At 38.0% G+C, this 17768-nt stretch overlaps 1 protein-coding gene across 5 annotated transcripts in view; it reads left to right on the top strand.

Moving 5' to 3' along the window:
• PATJ (PATJ, crumbs cell polarity complex component) overlaps positions 1–17768 on the top strand; it is a 356852-nt gene that overhangs the window by 186228 nt on the left and 152856 nt on the right. For all 5 annotated transcript variants that reach the window (XM_021096559.1, XM_021096561.1, XM_021096558.1 and 2 more), the window contains one exon: positions 14141–14337. In XM_021096559.1, coding sequence (XP_020952218.1) covers positions 14141–14337 — 197 coding nt within the window. The remainder of the gene's footprint in view (positions 1–14140; positions 14338–17768) is intronic.

Genomic DNA, 17768 nt, shown 5'->3' with positions numbered 1-17768 from the left:
GTTGTGTCTGCTCAGTTAAGCCACTAAAACTTTCTTGGATTCAGGTTATTCATTCTCTGTATACAGGGGGAAAGCCTACCTTGAATATAAGTTTGAAGATTAAATGAAAAAAAGACATGTGAAGGAGGCTGTTGCAGTGCCTAATATACAAGCATTCTCAATAGATATTATTTGCATTTGAATATAACTAGTCTTTAATATCTTCTGGGTTCATCATAACTGTTTTTGATATCTCTAAGCTAAAGGTTACATAATTGTTTAAGCGAACCTAGTGATTTACAAAGTGCAACCCCCCCACCCCACCCCCGCATGTCAATCAATGGAACCTTTTTAATTTCTCTTCTTTGATCTCATGAGATAGAATTGGGGACCAGGGAGTTAAGTAGTTAAGTTGACCCGGGACAGAGAAATCCAGTCTGGGCTATAAGGTAGCCATATTATCATGTGGAGAGACTGCCTGTATGGGGAGCTCTGGGATTCTGCAAGGTCAAGTGGAGTGAGAGTGGGAAGTAGGGCCAGGTGTTGTGCTGTGCTTCAAATGCATTACCTTGCATAGTCCCCCAAACAACTCGCACATGTAGTTACCATTATTATCTTCAGTTTATGCACGAGGTGACTGAGAGACGTAGGAGGTTAATCAACCCAAGGTTTTCTAGCTGTGAGTGGCCAAAGCAGCATCTGAATGCATCTTCTGACACCAGAGCCCACATTCTTAGTCACTAGTTTTTATTGCCCAGTTTACTAAGGAGACATTGTTTTGGATGGTTAGAGTACTAGGGATTTGTACCGGGAGAGTTTGGGAGTTCACCCAAGAAGCTGTTACATAGGGTTTAAGATGGATTTGGGGTGCCCTTTTACCAAGTATCTTGGATTCTCCTGCTGGTACTCTTTTGACCTTATGGGTTTGTGTGTGTGTGTTTTGCCTTTTGTTTAAATTTTAGAGCCGCACCCGCGGCACATGGAGGTTCCCAGGCTAGGGGTCTAGTTGGAGCTGTTGCCGCTGGCCTACGCCAGAGCCACAGCAACGCGGGATCCAAGCCTCGTCTGTGATCTACACCACAGCTCACGGCAACTCCGAATCCTTAACCCGCTGAGTGAGGCCAGGGGTCAAACCCGCAACCTCATGGTCCCTAATCGATTTGTTTCTGCTGTGCCATAATGGGAACTCCCTTTTGGCCTTATGTTTGAATTGTTATCTCTTAGGGATGAAGATTGAAGCAAAAGTAAATTGCCAGGAAAGGCAAACCTGAAAGAAATATAGACTCTTATCTTTAAATTCTTTGAGACTGCAAATCAAAGTATTAATCATTTAACTGAGTGCTTACTATGTGCCAGATTCCATGATAGGTGTTGGGGCTACAAAAAGTCACACACAGGTCTGGTTCTTAAAGAGCCCCCATCCTATGAGAAAGCTAAAAGAATTCAATTTTCACAGTGGAGGAAGAACTTTGATAGAGAAAGGCTGAGAGCACCTTGGAAATAATAAAAGGACTTCTCATTCTAAGAATCAAGGAGTCATTGAATGGCCCATTGAGCATTGTACAAAGTCACTAAGGCATGGAAAAACAGAGGAGGCCTGACCAGGGTACATCCTGCTGGGGAGCATGGGAAGAAATGGAGCTTCTAAGCAGTATTTACTGAGCACTTTCACATGTTTAGACTATCTAAAATATAAGGGGTTGGAGTTCCTGTCATGGCACAGCAGAAACTAGGAACCCTGAGGTTGCGGGTGTAATCCCTGGCCTCGCTCAGTGGCTTAAGTATCTGGTGTTGCCGTGAGCTGTGGTGTAGATTGCAGATTCGGCTTGGATCCAGTGTTGCTGTGGCTGTGGTGTAGGCTGGAAGCTGTAGCTCCAATCTGACCCCTAGCCTGGGAACCTGCATATGCTGTGGGTGTGGCCCTAAAAAAAGCAAATAATAATAAAATAAAGGGATCATTTTGTTTTTATTTGGTTATACTAGATTAAGAACTCCTTTTATTCTTCAAATCTTTTATTAAAGTTTTTTCTAAACTTTTGATTTTTTTTTGATATTTTTTTGTTTTGCTAATTATACCTTATATTATCTCTCAAGAATTGAACTTTCTATTCAAGGAAAGTTTTTTTTTTTTTTTTTTTTTTTTTGGTCTTTTTATCCTTTTCTTGAGCCGATCCCATGACATATGGAGGATCCCAGGCTAGGGGTCTAATTGGAGCTGTAGTCACCGGCCTACCCCAGAGCCACAGCAACTCGGGATCCGAGCTTCATCTGAGACTCACACCACAGCTCCCGACAAAGCCAGATCGTTAACCCACTGAGCAAGGCCAGGAATCAAACCCGCAACCTCATGGTTCCTAGTTGGATTCTTCTACCACGGCGGAACTCCTCAAGGAAGGACATTTTAACAAGCATTCAATACCTGCTCTTTATAGGATCAGTTTGATTACACATTAGAAAAAGAGAGTACTAAATACAGTTTCATGTTACCTTTTAAAAAGTATGTGTGGTTTATAATTTATAAAAGAGAGTGACATATATTAAAATATCAACTCTGCCCTTTGTAGCTAATGTTCTTGGGAAGTTCAGTTAATCTCTCCCAGTTGCAGTGTTTCTTATTTCTAGAAAGGACAAAGTATTAAATGAGATCATTTATTTAAGGGTACCTGTTTCTCAAAGGCAGCATTTGCTGCTGTTATAAATTTGGGTTCAGAATTGCTCTTAAGGGATTTTAGCTTGGTCTTCAGCACATGTTTCCTTGCTTGCTTTCTTCCTCTGCCATGACTTTTGCCTTTCTCTTTTGCTTGCTTCTTTCTTGCAGTTCCACCCCCTCTCATTTACTTTTTCTTTTATCTTGAGAGAAAGCAGTTGTTCGCTGATGTGCAAGCTCCTGTCCTCGTTCTGACTGTCCGCTGCTTTTGGAGTGGAATCAATCTAAAGACAAGACACACATGAGAACAGACTGGCTACAATGCCTGAAACAATTCCTTTTTCATATGACTATATTGTCTGCCTGAAAAAGAGCCAAAAAGATATTAAAGCCCAAGGGGTAAAGTATTATATGGTGCAAAAACACACCATAGAGGAAACCAGTTATCAGTTCCTCTGTGGGAAGGAGCTGAATGCTGAGTGTCAGCAGTTTGTTTTGACACTCTCTAGTATCTTTTCTGTGTTTTTTTTATAATCATCTTAGCTACCGGGTTTTTTGTTTTTTGAACTTTTTGTTGGCTTCCTCAGATGTGTGGAGTACATGCTTCCTTTCAAAAGTGGCTTTCCTACAAAATATGTATGTGGTCTCCTTCCTAACTCTTAGATGTTGTTTTGGCAAATGCAGATCTTGATCACAACATAACCTTGAATACATTTTCAGGGGTTAAATTTTCAAAAAAAAAAACTATTTAAAAAATTTTTTTTGATTGTGGTAGAAAACTATTGTGAGTCATGCCGCTATGAACACAGGTATACAAATACCTCTTCAAGACTCTAGTTTAAATCCTTCTGGGTAAATACCCAGAGATGGGAGTGCTAGATCATATGGTAGTTTTATTTTTAATTTTTTGCCTTGTGTTTAAAATCTGCTTATTGCATAGTGATTCATTTGAATTTTGTTTCTTTTAATGGCAAAACTTTAGTTTGTTTTTTTAACATAATGGTCTCTTAAGGAATTAATTGTAATGATTCTTGTTCTAATTGACAGCGTGAATTATGTTAATTTAAAATTATGGTTGCTTTCCTTTTCCATCTGTATATTTAATATGGATTGAATTTTTGTGAATGAAAGGAAGGAAATGACTTCTGTTTTTCTTCCAAATTCTGTATATAATGTTTTTATTCCAGCTCTCAATCTACTATATTTCAGAGGGAAGTGTCCTGTCAAATACGGTTTCTTTCCACTGACATGTTTTCATTAGTTTCTTTATTTGGTCTGAAATTTCACTTGAGAGTTTCTTCTTGCTACCTCAGTTCACATGCTGTTTCTTCTGATTGATTACGAGTTTTGAAAAATATGTTTTTTACTTCTTAAATCTGCATGTACCAGCAGAGAATTAAAAGTTGGTTACTGGTTAAGAAAATTAAGAAGGATGCTTCAAGAGAAGCATCTGATTATTTATAAGTGGAGATGTATTTAATGTATAAGAAATGTATTTAAATATTTTCTCTGTATTAAGTTATTTTTTACTGTTTGGAAACAGATCAGATAACTAAGTGCTTCTGAAATTGTACTGGGTCATTATTCCGGTGTGTTGAACATCTTCTATTAAGATACTGGGCAGTGACTTGAATTGTTTCCTTCTTGGGAGAAAGGCTTTGTTACTTAGCAACATCTAATATCCCATGATTATAGGAAAACACCCTGAGAATACACTAGAGAAATCTTACTGGCTTTCATGGACAAGGAAAAGGAGCTGATTCTTTGATAAAGAATTATGAGCAACCTGAGATTCCTTTTCAGATAGCATTGTTATGGGGTTAGAAAATCCATGTTTAAAACAAGTGTGACTCTTCAGCTGAGTCAAAAGTCTGTTCTCTCTCTCTAGTTATTCTAGTCTGATGTCTGTTCAGGGGGTACTCAAATAAAGCATGGTGTCAAAAGAAGCCTGGTGCCTCCTAATCTCTGATTTGGGTTTAGAAATGGAAGGCATCCAGGTTATGTGGGGTAGGAACTACTGCCACTTGACTAACATACTGTGAAAGTCAGTGAAAATCAGTATTAAGATTGGCTGTTTATTACAGATATTTCTAGGAAATACTAGTAATGGATATGTTGCTAAAAGCTGGTACTTATATGTTTATGTGTATGTGTGTGTATGCATGTTTATAGGAAACAAAGTATGAGTTCTTGGATTTTCTTTTTTCTTAATTTTAGACGAGAACCTCATTGGCTTCAGATAAAATCATAGTCTTTACCCACCTCTTCAATGATTTGTAATGAAATGGAAATGAATAAGTTATAAGAAAACCATTCTCTTTTTACTTATCCTTTTCCTCACCCACTGGTTGCCATGGAAATGACTCCCTGCAGCCCTTAGACCAAATACCAGGTAGTGTGAGCTTCCCCTGTGGTGGGGCCACATGTTTGATGCTATAGAACAGTTTGTACTGACTTGCTGACTCAGCCACACAGGGAGACCTCAGCTATGATTTCTTTCTTAGATTCTGAGTTAACAAACTCACTTGTGTCTTGATTTTTCAAAGATAAAAATTCTGGTCTGCTTCCCCCGCTCCCCCAACTTTGTTTTCCATCTATTCTTTTGAAATTCTAGTTCGTCTTTTGTTATACCTACGGAGTAGAAGCAACTGGTAATGGAAGTTACAGGAATCTTCTTGAGACTGGAGGAGAGAGGCAGTCTGGGCCAGTGGGAGATAGAGGGAGAAAGATTGAGATTTCAGAGTAGTCTATTGTATAGTCAAGCCAAATGTCTTATTTAACTCTAAGGTGTAATTATGAAGTCAGAGACAATCTCCATATTAGACTAGTCTTGTGAAGGGACTATTTAAAGTCTGCCTTAACTTTGATAAGTATGAAATTTATGGTTGACTGTCGTTGCTGCCGTAGAAAAAATTTTTGCGTTGCCCGAGAGATTAGTGTGTTATTTACAGACATAGCTGACCACAAGAATCATCTAAGGACCTTTTTACAAAGAAAACTGTACCCCATGTGTAAACTTAGCGCAGACTGACTTAGGATCTCAGCTGGAGGAGCCCAGCCATGATTCTGCTTTATAGGCTCTAAAGATAATTTTTAGGTAGCCAGCTTAGCAAATAATCTAAGGAGACCAAAAAAAAAAAAAAAAAAGAAAAAAAAAAAAAGCCTAGGAACCACTGTTTAAGTTCCTTTAAGGGAGCTGCTTCTTATTTAAAAGTCTGGAGTTCCCGTCCCGGCTCAGTGGTTAACGAATCCGACTAGGAACCATGAGGTTGCGGCTTCGATCCCTGGCCTTGTTCAGTGGGTTAAGGATCCGGTGTTGCCATGAGCTGTGGTGTAGGTTGCAGACTTGGCTTGGATCTGATGTTGCTGTGGCTGTGGCATAGGCTGGCAGCTACAGCTCCGATTAGACCCCTAGCCTGGGAACCTCCATATGCCAACCCTAGAAAAGACCAAAAAAAAAAAAAAAAGATAACATCAGTTTGCATCCTCATATCAGTTTCTAGCTGGGTAACCTTTGGAAAATTATTAAACATCAAAGTCGTATTTCCCACATCTTAAATACAGATATGATAATTCCTACCTGATAGGGTGGTTTTTAGCATGAATGAGAGAAAATTTATTGAATGATTTTAGTATAGTTTCTGCTATTTAGCAGGTCCCCAATAAATTATTAATAAAACTTTATAACTATTCAAGTACTCCCAGCTCTTTATTTTTCTTGGGTTTACTTTTTTGCTGATTTTTATTCTGTTGAGCTTACCCCCTTCTCCCATTAAAAAGAGAAAGAAAAAAAAAAGGATAGTAAAAAAAAAGTCAAGGAAAGCTGAATAATCCATGTCCTAGTGTTTAGAGAAATAAAGTTGGAAGAAGCTGAATGCAGGATTATTGGAAATGTCAGCTAAAATGACACGCATTTAGGGCACGTTATGCATTAGAAAGTGCATCTGATGTGTAGAGTGAGAGATGGCTAGAATATCTATAATACTCAGTGTTGTTTGTAGACATTAATTGGCTTTTCTGACAACTAAGTGAAATGGATGGGTGACTTCAGCTGCTGGGTTTTTTTTTTTCTCATCGTTTCTCTCTGAATTAGAATTAATGATATGTTTGCTTATCTTCAATGATAGAAAACAAATTCCATAGTGTGCCCTTTACATTACAGGCCTGACAAGAATGTGAATTCGATCGATATTTGTTAATGGAAGAAATGGAAATATACTAGTGTCATAACAAAACATTAGCTAGAAAAACAGGACTGCTTGTTTCAAAAGTTCAGGATAAAATCTATAACCTAGTCCCTTGGTGGAATGTTGATAAGGGAACTAATTTTTCGAAGGGTCTTTTAAGCCTATGGATAGCTTTTTTTTTTTTTTTTGAATTGTGGTAAAATATGCATAATAAGTTTACTATTTTAACTACTTTTAAGTGTACAACTCAGTGGCATTAAGTACATTCACATTGTTGGGCAATTATGACCACCATCTATCTCTAGAACTTTCTCATCGTCCCAAACTGAAACTACAGAAAGGGTTTTTAACTCCACACTTGACTGGCACACAGTTTAAAGCCCCCTCAGTGGCCTGTGAGCCACAGGACCGTCACTTGAACCAGTGCTGTGATTCCTTTGCCCCTCAAGAAGTTCTCCTTGGGACGTCTCCATATGAGTAACTCAACGAGGAAAATTGGGAAGAATGATGCTAGCCCCTTCCTCTAAAGATCCCCACTGGAGAGCTGTGTGCCTGCTTCCCTTATGCCATCATGGGAACCACTGCTTCCTTTCCCAAGTCTCAGTTTTCCTCAAGATAGACAAAGAAGAAACGAGTAGCTTTGTCACCAACTGAAGATCCACTTAACACCTCAGCATAACTAAATGATGAAAATGAAGTCATGGCTGTATTTTCCCTCTAGCATTGGGACCCTCTGTCCCAGGAATTTTTAGTTAAGGTAACGGTCCTATTTTACAAATAAGAAAGCTGCCATTCGTAGAGGTTCAGTAATGGTCCAAGGAACCAGTGGTGTCACGTGCCTCAGCTAGGACTTGAACCAAATTCTCATCCGTTAGCACTTGCTCTTTCTATTCTGCCACAGGACGGGTTGATAGGGCTTCACCATTTGTAGCATAGTTTGAGTTGCTCATCAGTTGTAACGGACCCATGTTTTACCAAAGGAGGGTCCCTCTTGTCATTAATCACTTACATGTCTGCACAGTTGAATATATACTTAATGGCCATAAAGGTTATTCTTTTTTCTCTGATGAAAGTTGCAGAAAGACAAATTTTGAACCTGGAATTCTTTTTATATTAATGCTAACACCTTTCTCAGGATCATTCTTTTTTTCCATCCTCAGGGGCACAAGATTGCATTAAATGTAATCCTTCATGGCATGCTACCACCACTGCTCAACTGGGGGTCCCAGTTTGGTTTTCTTTACTCCCTTGCATTCTCTCTTTTTCTGTCCACTATAATCAACCATTCTAATGTGTTAAATATTCGTGTTTTTGTATATGTACTTCCAAAATATATACTGTAGTATTTGTGCAGAAATCTTAATTTGCATAAGTGGTATTGCATAACTGTATTGAGCCTATTCTGCTTTCCCCCCTTTTCATTTAGCACTGTTTTGAAACTCTTTAGGTATGTCAATACTAACGTTAACTTATTATTAATTTATGTCTAAATTTATGTCTAAATATAAGAGAGCTTTAAAGTTATTTTTGGTGTTAACAGGTTTTCAAACTTTTATTGTACTATGTCCAGAGACACCCATGTATACTAATGATTTTTTGAGACTTTTGAAGTTTCTTTTATGGTCTAATACACCATCTGTTTCTGCAGTTGTTCTGTATATAATTCCCCCAAAATGTATTTTCTGTCTGTCAGTTTTCTCTTACATTTAATACCTTGAGCTTATTGCGTTGTTAAGTCTTCGGTTTCTGTTTTTAAAAATCTTTTTCCATTTTATTATTTTCTGAGAAGGATGTGTTAAATTTTTATTTTATTTGTTTTCTTAGCCGTGGTATCATTTCTTCAGCATTTTACCGTGTAAATTCAGTAAACAAAGCAGATGAAATTATAACTGCTCTGGTTTAATCTGGAAGAATAGGTCTTAATTTGAGTGTCTTCACAAGGCCCCATCCCCAGAGTGTAGCCCAAGGTATCTGGGCAGAATCCCTGAATTGGAATAGTATTTCTGTAAACAAGCTATCAAACAATTAACCCTTTTACCTCATACTCTTCTTTTGTTCTTTTTTAAAAAGTTTTATTGAAGTGTAATTAATTTTCAAGATTGTGATAAGTGCTGTTGTCCAACAAAGTGACTAAGTGATACATATACACGTATGCATTCTCTCTGATTCTTTCCCCACATAGATTATCACAGAATACTGGGTAGAGTTCTCTGTGCTATACAGCAGGTCTCTGTTGGCCAATCATTTCATATACCTCAGTGTGCATATGCCAATCTCAAACCACCAGTCCACCCCCTTCATCACCTGTCCCCTTTGGTAACCTTAAGTTTTTCAAAGTCTGTGAGTCTGCTTCTGTTCTGCAAATAAATTTTTTGTATCCTTTTTTTTTAAGATTCCACATATAAGTGATATTACATGATGTTTGTCTTTCATTGTCTGATTTCACTTAGTATGATAGTTTCTAGGTCCATCCATGTTGCTCCAAATGGCATTATTTCATTCCTTTTTATGTCTGAGTAATATTCCATTGTATATATGCACCACATCTTTGTTGTCTACTCCTCAGTTGATGGACATTTAGGTTGCTTCCATGTCTTAGTTGTTTTAAATAGTGCTCTGATGAACACTGGGGTACATGTATCTTTTCAAATATGGTTTTCTCTGGATAGATGCCCAGGTGTGAGATTGCTAGATCTCATTGAAGTTCTATTTTTAGGTGTTTTTTTTTATTTTGAACCTCCATACTGTTTTCCATAGTGGTTGCACCAGTGTACATTCCTACCAATAGATAAGGGGGTTTCTTTTTCTCTACACCCTCTCCAGCATTTATTATTTGTAGATTTTTTGATGATGGCCATCCTGGCTGGTGTAAAGTGGTACCTCATAGTAGTTTTGATTTGCAATTCTCTGATAATTAGTGATGTTGAGCATCTTTTCATGGGTTTTTTGACCATCAGTGTGTCTTCTGTGGAGACATGTCTATTTAGATCTTCTGCCCATTTTTTGATTGGAGGTTTTTTTTTAATATTGAGTTGCAGAAGTGTTTATATATTTTAGAGATTAATCCCTTATCAGTTGCTTCATTTGTAGACATTTTCTTCCATTCTGTGGGTTGTCTTTTTGTTTTGTTTATGGTTTCCTTTGTGGTGCTAAACTTTTAAGTTTAATTAGGTCCTGTTTGTTTATTTTGTTTTTATTGTCATCACTCTAGGAGGTGGATCTGAGAAGGTATTGCTGCAGTTTATGTCAGAGAGTGTTTGGCCTAAGTTTTCCTCTAAGAGTGTTATACCATCTTGTCTTGCATTTAGGTCTTTAATGAGTTTATTTTTGTGTATGGTGTTAGAGGATGTTCTCATTTCATTTTGCACGTAGCTGTCCAGATTTCTCAGCTACTTTGAAAAGATATACACACCTCAGTGTTATTAGAAACATTATTTATAATATCCAAGTAACCTAAGTGTCCATCCTTAGACGAATGGATGAAGAAAAAATGGTGTATAAATACACAGTGGAATACTACTCAGCCATAAAAATGTCTTGCCGTTTGTGACAAAATAGATGGACCTAGATGCTGTTGCACTGAGGCAGTCAAAGACAAACACGATATGATTTCACTTAAATGTGGAATCTAAGAAACAAAACAATAAACTAAACAGAACAGAAACAGACCCATAGTTATAGAGAACAGTCTGGTGGTCACCAGAGGGGATGGGGGTGGGTGAAATAGATGAGGGGGATTAAGAGGTACAAACTTATGATTATAAAAAACATGGGATGGGAGTTCCCATCATGGTGCAGTGGTTTACAAATCTGACTAGGAACCATGAGGTTGTGGGTTCGATCCCTGCCTTTGCCAGTGGGTTAAGGATCCGGCGTTGCCGTGAGCTGTGGTGTAGGTTGCAGACGAGGCTCGGATCCCACATTGCTGTGGCTCTGGCGTAGGCTGCGGCTACAGCTCTGATTGAACCCCTAGCCTGGGAACCTCCATATGCCGCCGGTGCTGCCCTAGAAAATGGCAAGACAAAAAAAAAAAAAAAAAAAAGGCATGGGCTATAATGTACAGCATGGGGAATATGGTCAGTAATATTGTGATAACTTTGTATGATGGCAGATGGTTACCAGACTTACTATGGTGATCAGTGTGTAATGTATAAATGTTAAATCACTTTGGTAAACACCTGAAACTATTATACTACAGTATGTCAGCTATACTTCACTTAAAAAAATAAAAAATAAAGCAAAACCCTCCTCAAATTCTGCTTCTTCCACAAAATCTCTTTAGTCATGTCAACTCTTAGAACTCTAAAAGTAATTATTGCTAGCACAGTTAATGTAGTGTTTATTCACTGACCTAATTCACTAATAAATTAATATTTATTCAGTGACCAGCACTTATGGTGGTTGGAATTGCTATTTTCATAGTTGTAGTTGTTTAATATGTGTTGTATTTTTTTGCTTTCCCTATGTTATTGTGCAAACAACTTGAGGGTAATGTGTTTTGTATTGTCTCTGTTAATTAAAATACCCACATAGTGGCTTTTCCTTGGTAGTTGACTAAAATACTGTGTTTATCTACTTCAATGTTAATATGAATAATTTTATTTCTATATAAAGGACAGTTTTATTACGTTGTAAGTAATTTATTTTAGTGTATTTTGCGAAATGTGTTCTTTATAATAAGCATTATCAATGAAAGTTCTTTGATTCTTTTCAAAATCTTTGCAAAGCAGACAGATTTAACCTCTTTCTAAAATAAGCAGTCATTTATGATTAATTCTTTCGGGGTAAATTTATGCATAAAATAGCTTTTACGGGTTTATATTTGTCTGTTCTTTTATAAGGCAGTGTTGAGTCTGGTAAAGTGATGCAGTGGACCAGGCTGTTTTCCTTCCCCACCCCCTTACCACCAATTATTTGAGTTAAACTTTCAGGTTACAAGGTTCCCTCTGAGGACAGTGAACTTAAGTGTTAGACTGAGTGTGGAGAGTTTCAGGATAGCCACAAGCTCCCGCTTGGTTATTTGGCTGATGAGATGATTGCATCATGCCATGGAGTAGTCAGCAAGCCTTGGCAGCACACCTGGCCTGAACTGGTGCTGCATGGGGTACAAGGCATTTTTAAAGCAGTATCATTCTCCACAGTGATCTGCCAATGTGGTTTTGTTGCACAGAAACAACACAAGTGAAGCATAACCAGCTATATCTTCAAATACGGAATTTAGACCATAAAGTGGAGGTTGGAAGGTGAGACAGAAGATCAAATTAAAGAATTATAAAAAATACCACAATGCAATTTTTTCCTACTGTATAGTACAGTGACCCAGTTACACATACATGTACACATTCAATTTTTGAACATTATCATGCTCCATCATAAATGACTAGACATAGTTCCCAGGGCTACACAGCAGGATCTCATTGCTAATCCATCCCAAAGGCAATAGTTTGTATCTATTAACCCCAAGCTCCCCAACCACCCCACTCCCTCCTCTTCCCCCTTGGCAACCACAAGTCTATTTTGCAAGTCCATGATTTTCTTTTCTGTGGAAAGTTTCATTAGTTCCGTATATTAGATTCCAGATATAAGTGATATCAGTGGTATTTGTCTTTCTCTTTCTGACTTACTTCACTCAGTATGAGAGTCTCTAGTTCCATCCATGTTGGTGCAAATGGCATTATTTTGTTCTTTTTTATGGCTGAGTAGTATTCCATTGTCTATATGTACCACATCTTCCTAATCCAATCATTTGTCGATGGACATTTGGGTTGTTTCCATGTCCTGGCTATTGTGAATAGTGCTGCAATGAACATGCGGGTGCATGTGTCTCTTTTAAGTAGAGCTTTGTCTGGATAGATGCCCAAGAGTGAGATTGCGGGGTCATATGGAAGTTCTATGTATAGATTTCTACGGTATCTCCAAACTGTTCTCCATAGTGGCTGTACCAGCTTACATTCCCACCAACAGTGCAGGAGGGTTCCCTTTTCTCCACACCCCCTCCAGCATTTGTTATTTGTGCAGTCATTAACGACAGCCATTCTGACAGGTGTGAGGTGGTACCTCATAGTAGTTTTGATTTGCATTTCTCTAATAATCAGTGATGTTGAACATTTTTTCATGTGCTTGTTGGCCATCTGTGTATCTTCTTTGGAGAAATGTCTGTTCAGGTCTTTTGCCCATTTTTCCATTGGGTGGTTGGCTTTTTTGCTGTTGAGTTATATAAGTTGTTTGTATATTTTAGAGATAAAGCCCTTGTCAGTTGCATCATTTGAAACTATTTTCTCCCATTCTGTAAGTTGTCTTTTTGTTTTCTTTTTGGTTTCCTTTGCTGTGCAAAAGCTTGTCAGTTTGATTAGGTCCCTTGCTTTATTTTTGCTCTTACTTCCATTGCTTTGGGAGACTGACTTAAGAAAATATTCATAAGGCTGATATTAGAGAATGTTTTGTCTATGTTCTCTTTCAGGAGTTTGATGGTGTCTTGTCTTATATTTAAGTCTTTAAGCCATTTTGAGTTTATTTTCGTGCATGGTGTGAGGGTGTGTTCTAGTTTCATTGATTTACTATTAAAAAATAATAATTAATATAAAATAAATAAATAAAAAGAATTGTAAAATACCTATAAACCATGAGCTATTAAGTCCTTTAATGTTTATTTTATTTAATCCATGAAGTGGGTATTAATATGCCCATTTTAAAGACAAAGAAGTGGAACTCCTTGGAGGTGAAATAATGTATTATTTATTAGACACTGAGTAGGTGGTATATTTGTGTATTGAATTCAGATCTGAAGCTAAACCAGCATCCTTATTTCCCCTTGTTTGTACTCACATAACACCCGATATTGTTTTGTACAATTTGTAAATGTAATTATTTAGAATTGTTGATTTGCTTTCCTCCTGGACTGCTAGTCCTTGAGAATAGAACCATGTATGTTTTATTCAAAATGATATTTCCAAGACCAAATGCCTTGCTTGCAACATAGCTGGTGATCAGTATATATTATTTCCCTTTTTCGTTTATTTGGGGTGGGGGGTGTGTCAGGAGACCAGGGTTTCTACCATGTTGTGGGGACTCTCTTAGGTACAAAAATATTGCATAGAAATTCTAGGGCAGTGTGAACTGAACAATCAGAGGTTTTATGGGTGAGCTAGTCTTCTCAGAAGGATCTCAAATAATTTTTAACTGTAATCTATATGTAAAGCTATGAATGACCTCAAGTACTTCACTCTTGAGAAGGGACAGTTCATTATAAAGGAATCCGTAAGGATGAGGCAATGTTAGTACTTTTGTAATATAGATTCAAGTGCTCTATTTAAATTTTTTTTGACAGAAAAAATTAGGCAAAGGTATGCAGACCTGCCTGGAGAATTGCATATTATTGAACTCGAAAAGGATAAAAATGGACTTGGACTCAGCCTTGCTGGTAACAAAGACAGATCACGCATGAGCATATTCGTGGTGGGAATTAACCCGGAAGGACCTGCTGCCAAGGACGGGCGAATGCGTATCGGAGATGAACTGTTGGAGGTGAGGGCATATGTTCTTAATTTCTGTTCTGCCAGAGGAAGGGATATAGAGCATAGTGTACAGAAAAATGAAGTGAAGGGGAAGAATGCCATGAATTACAGTTTCTTCATCTATAGAAAATTTTCCTAAGCAAGAACAAAAGTCATGTTGTTGCTTATAGTTGCTGTGTGCCACATAACTAAAAAACTAATCTCACAAAATAATTTAGGGGCCCCTTAAGTAAAGTCTCATGGAAACATATTAAAAGGATAGGGCTTGTTTCCCTGCCCCCGTGCCACACCTGCGGCATTTGGAAGTTCCCAGGCTAGGGGTTCCCAGGCTAGGGGTGGAAGTTCCCAGGTCTATGCCACAGCCACAGAGATACCAGATCTGAGCTGCATCTGTAACCTACACTGCAGCTTGCAACAAAGCCAGATCCTTAACCCACTGAGTGAGGCCAAGGGTCTAACCTGCATCCTCATGACACTATGCCAGGTTTTTAACCCACCGAGCCACAGCAGGACCACCAGGGCTTGTTTTTATATATAAATTCCAAAGGTTCAAAACTTATTTGTTTATTAATCTAATATTATTAGTATTTATCAAAATTCTTTTTAGCTTTCGAACTTACCATATGTATTAACATTTGTTTCTGTTGTTGTTTAGTTTGGGGTGAAGGTGTTATAGCAAACAAAACTTTATAAACTTGTTGTCAAGGACTGGTTAATACCTGTGAAGTTGGTGATGTGGTTAAGCCCACATGGGTTCCTCATTTAGGAACAGGAGAGATAAGAGAAACTAAGGAGATGACTGATCCTCTGCTAATACTTTAGATGATTTCATCAGTAATATGAAAAGGTTGTTCTTATTTTCCTATACTTAAAGTTAGGGTTTCTACTCTGATATTTTGATATTTATTGGCCTGTTCAGTCATTCATTCAGCTAACATTTTTTTGAGTATCTCCTAGGACTGGACACAGAAAAAGAGATGAGTACATCCAGTCCCTTCATTCAAATAGCTCACAGTCTCAAGGAAGAAAAGAGACATAAAAAGCTTGTTATATAACAACAACAACAACAACAAAAAAAACCCAAAACCCCAAAACAACAACAGTAGCAACAGCTAATATGTACCTGGTACCAGATACTGTTTTACTGCTGAGATCATAAAGTAAATGAAGTGTTGGGGTCCAGTATTGAGCAGCTTTGACTTCTTAGCTCTTTGTTACCCAGTGTGCTGTGAGACCTCTTGCCTAAAATACTCCAACTCTTGGACATTGAGGGGGATTGAATCACAGAGGCACTAAGTGTCAGACGGCTTACTTAAAATGAGGCCTTACTAATTTTTCATTTTACAATTTCCTTTTCAGACTCCGACTCAGAATAGAATTCATAGACAACCATAATGTGACTTGCCTAATAATATCTCTAGCCAAAGCTGGTCAGATACCACTGTGAGACCATTAGCATCACTCTCTGTCTTCTAAGCCCCAGCATTGTCTCCCCATCTAAAACCTGTTTCCATGAAGAAGGCACTACTGGAATTACTTTTCTTGTTCTTTATATGTTGTAGTATAACATCATGAAATGACCCATGTTGGATAGTAGCACCAACTCACATGATCTTTAATAAAAATCGAAAGTGACAGTATGTATTAACCAATATAATTCATTGCTTCAAGTTTATTTCCTTTGGCTTATATTTTTGTTTTATTGTATTTTTATTGAAGTATAGTTGATTTACAGTGTTGTGTCAATCTCTGCTGTACAGCATAGTGAGCCATATGTGTGTGTGTGTGTGTATACACATTCTTTTTCTCATACTGTCTTCCATCACGTTCCATCCCAAGAAACTGGACATAGTTCACTATACTGTAGAGTAGGAACTCATTGTTTATCCATTCTAAATGTAATAGTTTGCATCTACCAACCCTAAACTCCCTGTTCATCCCTCTTCCTCCTCCCTCCCCCTTGGCAACCACAAGTCTGTTCCCCATGTCTGTGAGTCTGTTTCTATTTTATGGATAGGTTCATTTGTGCTGTATTTTAGATTCCACATATAAGTGATATCATATGTATTTGTCTTCCTCTTTCTGACTTATTCACTTAGTATGAGAATCTCTAGTTCCAACCATGTTGCTTCAAATGGCATCATTTCATGCTTTTTTATGGCTGAGTAGTATTCCATTCATCTACTGATGGACATTTAGATTGTTTCCATGTTGTGGCTATTTGTGAATAGTGCTGCTATGAACATAGGGGTGCATGTAGCTTTTTGAATTATAGTTTTGTCCAGGTATATGCCCAGGAATGGGACTGTGGACTGTACGATAGTTCTATTTTTAGTTTTCTAAGGAACCGCCATGCTGATTTCCTATAGCTGTTGTACCAATTTACATTTCTACCAACAGTGAAGGAGTTCCTGTTTCTCCACACCCTCTCCAGCATGTATTTGTAGACTTGTTATTTTTGTTGTTGTAGTTGTCTTTTTGGTTTTTTAGGGCTGCACCCATGTCATATGGAATTCACAGGCTAGGGGTCCAATTGGAGCTATAACCTCCAGCCTATGCCAGAGCCACAGCAACGTGGGATCCGAGCTGAGTTTGTGACCTACATCACAGCTCACAGCAACGCTGTATCCTTAACCCACTGAGCAAGGCCAGGGATTGAACCCACATCGTCATGGATGCTAGTTAGGTTTGTTAACCGCTGAGCCATGACAGGAACTCCTGTAGACTTGTTATTGATGGCCATTCTGACCAGTATGAAGTGGTGCCTCATCGTAGTTTTGATTTACATTTCTCTAATATCTAGCAACGTTGAGCATTTTTTCATGTGTCTACTGGCCATCCGTATGTCTTCTCTGAAGAAATGTCTATTTATGTCTTCTGCCTATTTTTCAATTGGGTTGTTTCATTTTTTTCTCTAACACCATACACAAAAATAATCTCAAAATGGGTTAAACACCTAAACGTCAGGCCAGATTCTATAATACTCCTAGAAGAAAACATAGGCAAAATGCTCTTTGACATAAATCACAGCAAGATCTTGTTTGATCTACCTCCTGGAATAAAGACAATAAAAACAAAAATAAACTCAAAAGATTTCACACAGCAAAGGAAACCATTTAAAAAAATGGAGGGAAAAAAAAAAAAAAAGAGTTCCTGTTGTGGCTCAGCAGGTTAAGAATCTGACATAGTGTCTGTGAGGATGCGGGTTCAATCCCCGGCCTTGCTCATTAGGTTAAGGGTCTAGCATTGCTTCAAGCTGCAGTGTAGGTCACAGATGTGGCTCAGATCTGTCACTGCAGTGGTTGTGGCATAGTCTGGCAGCTAGTTACAGCTCCAATTCAACCCCTAGCCCAGTGGCCGTAAAAAGAAAAATAAACAAAGAAACAAAAAAAACTGAAAGACAACCCACAGAATAGGAGAAAATCTTTGCAAACAATGCAC

Source organism: Sus scrofa, chromosome 6, assembly GCF_000003025.6.
Source record: "Sus scrofa isolate TJ Tabasco breed Duroc chromosome 6, Sscrofa11.1, whole genome shotgun sequence".
NCBI classification, from domain to species: domain Eukaryota; kingdom Metazoa; phylum Chordata; class Mammalia; order Artiodactyla; family Suidae; genus Sus; species Sus scrofa.
This window is presented reverse-complemented; position numbering and strand designations above follow the sequence as displayed.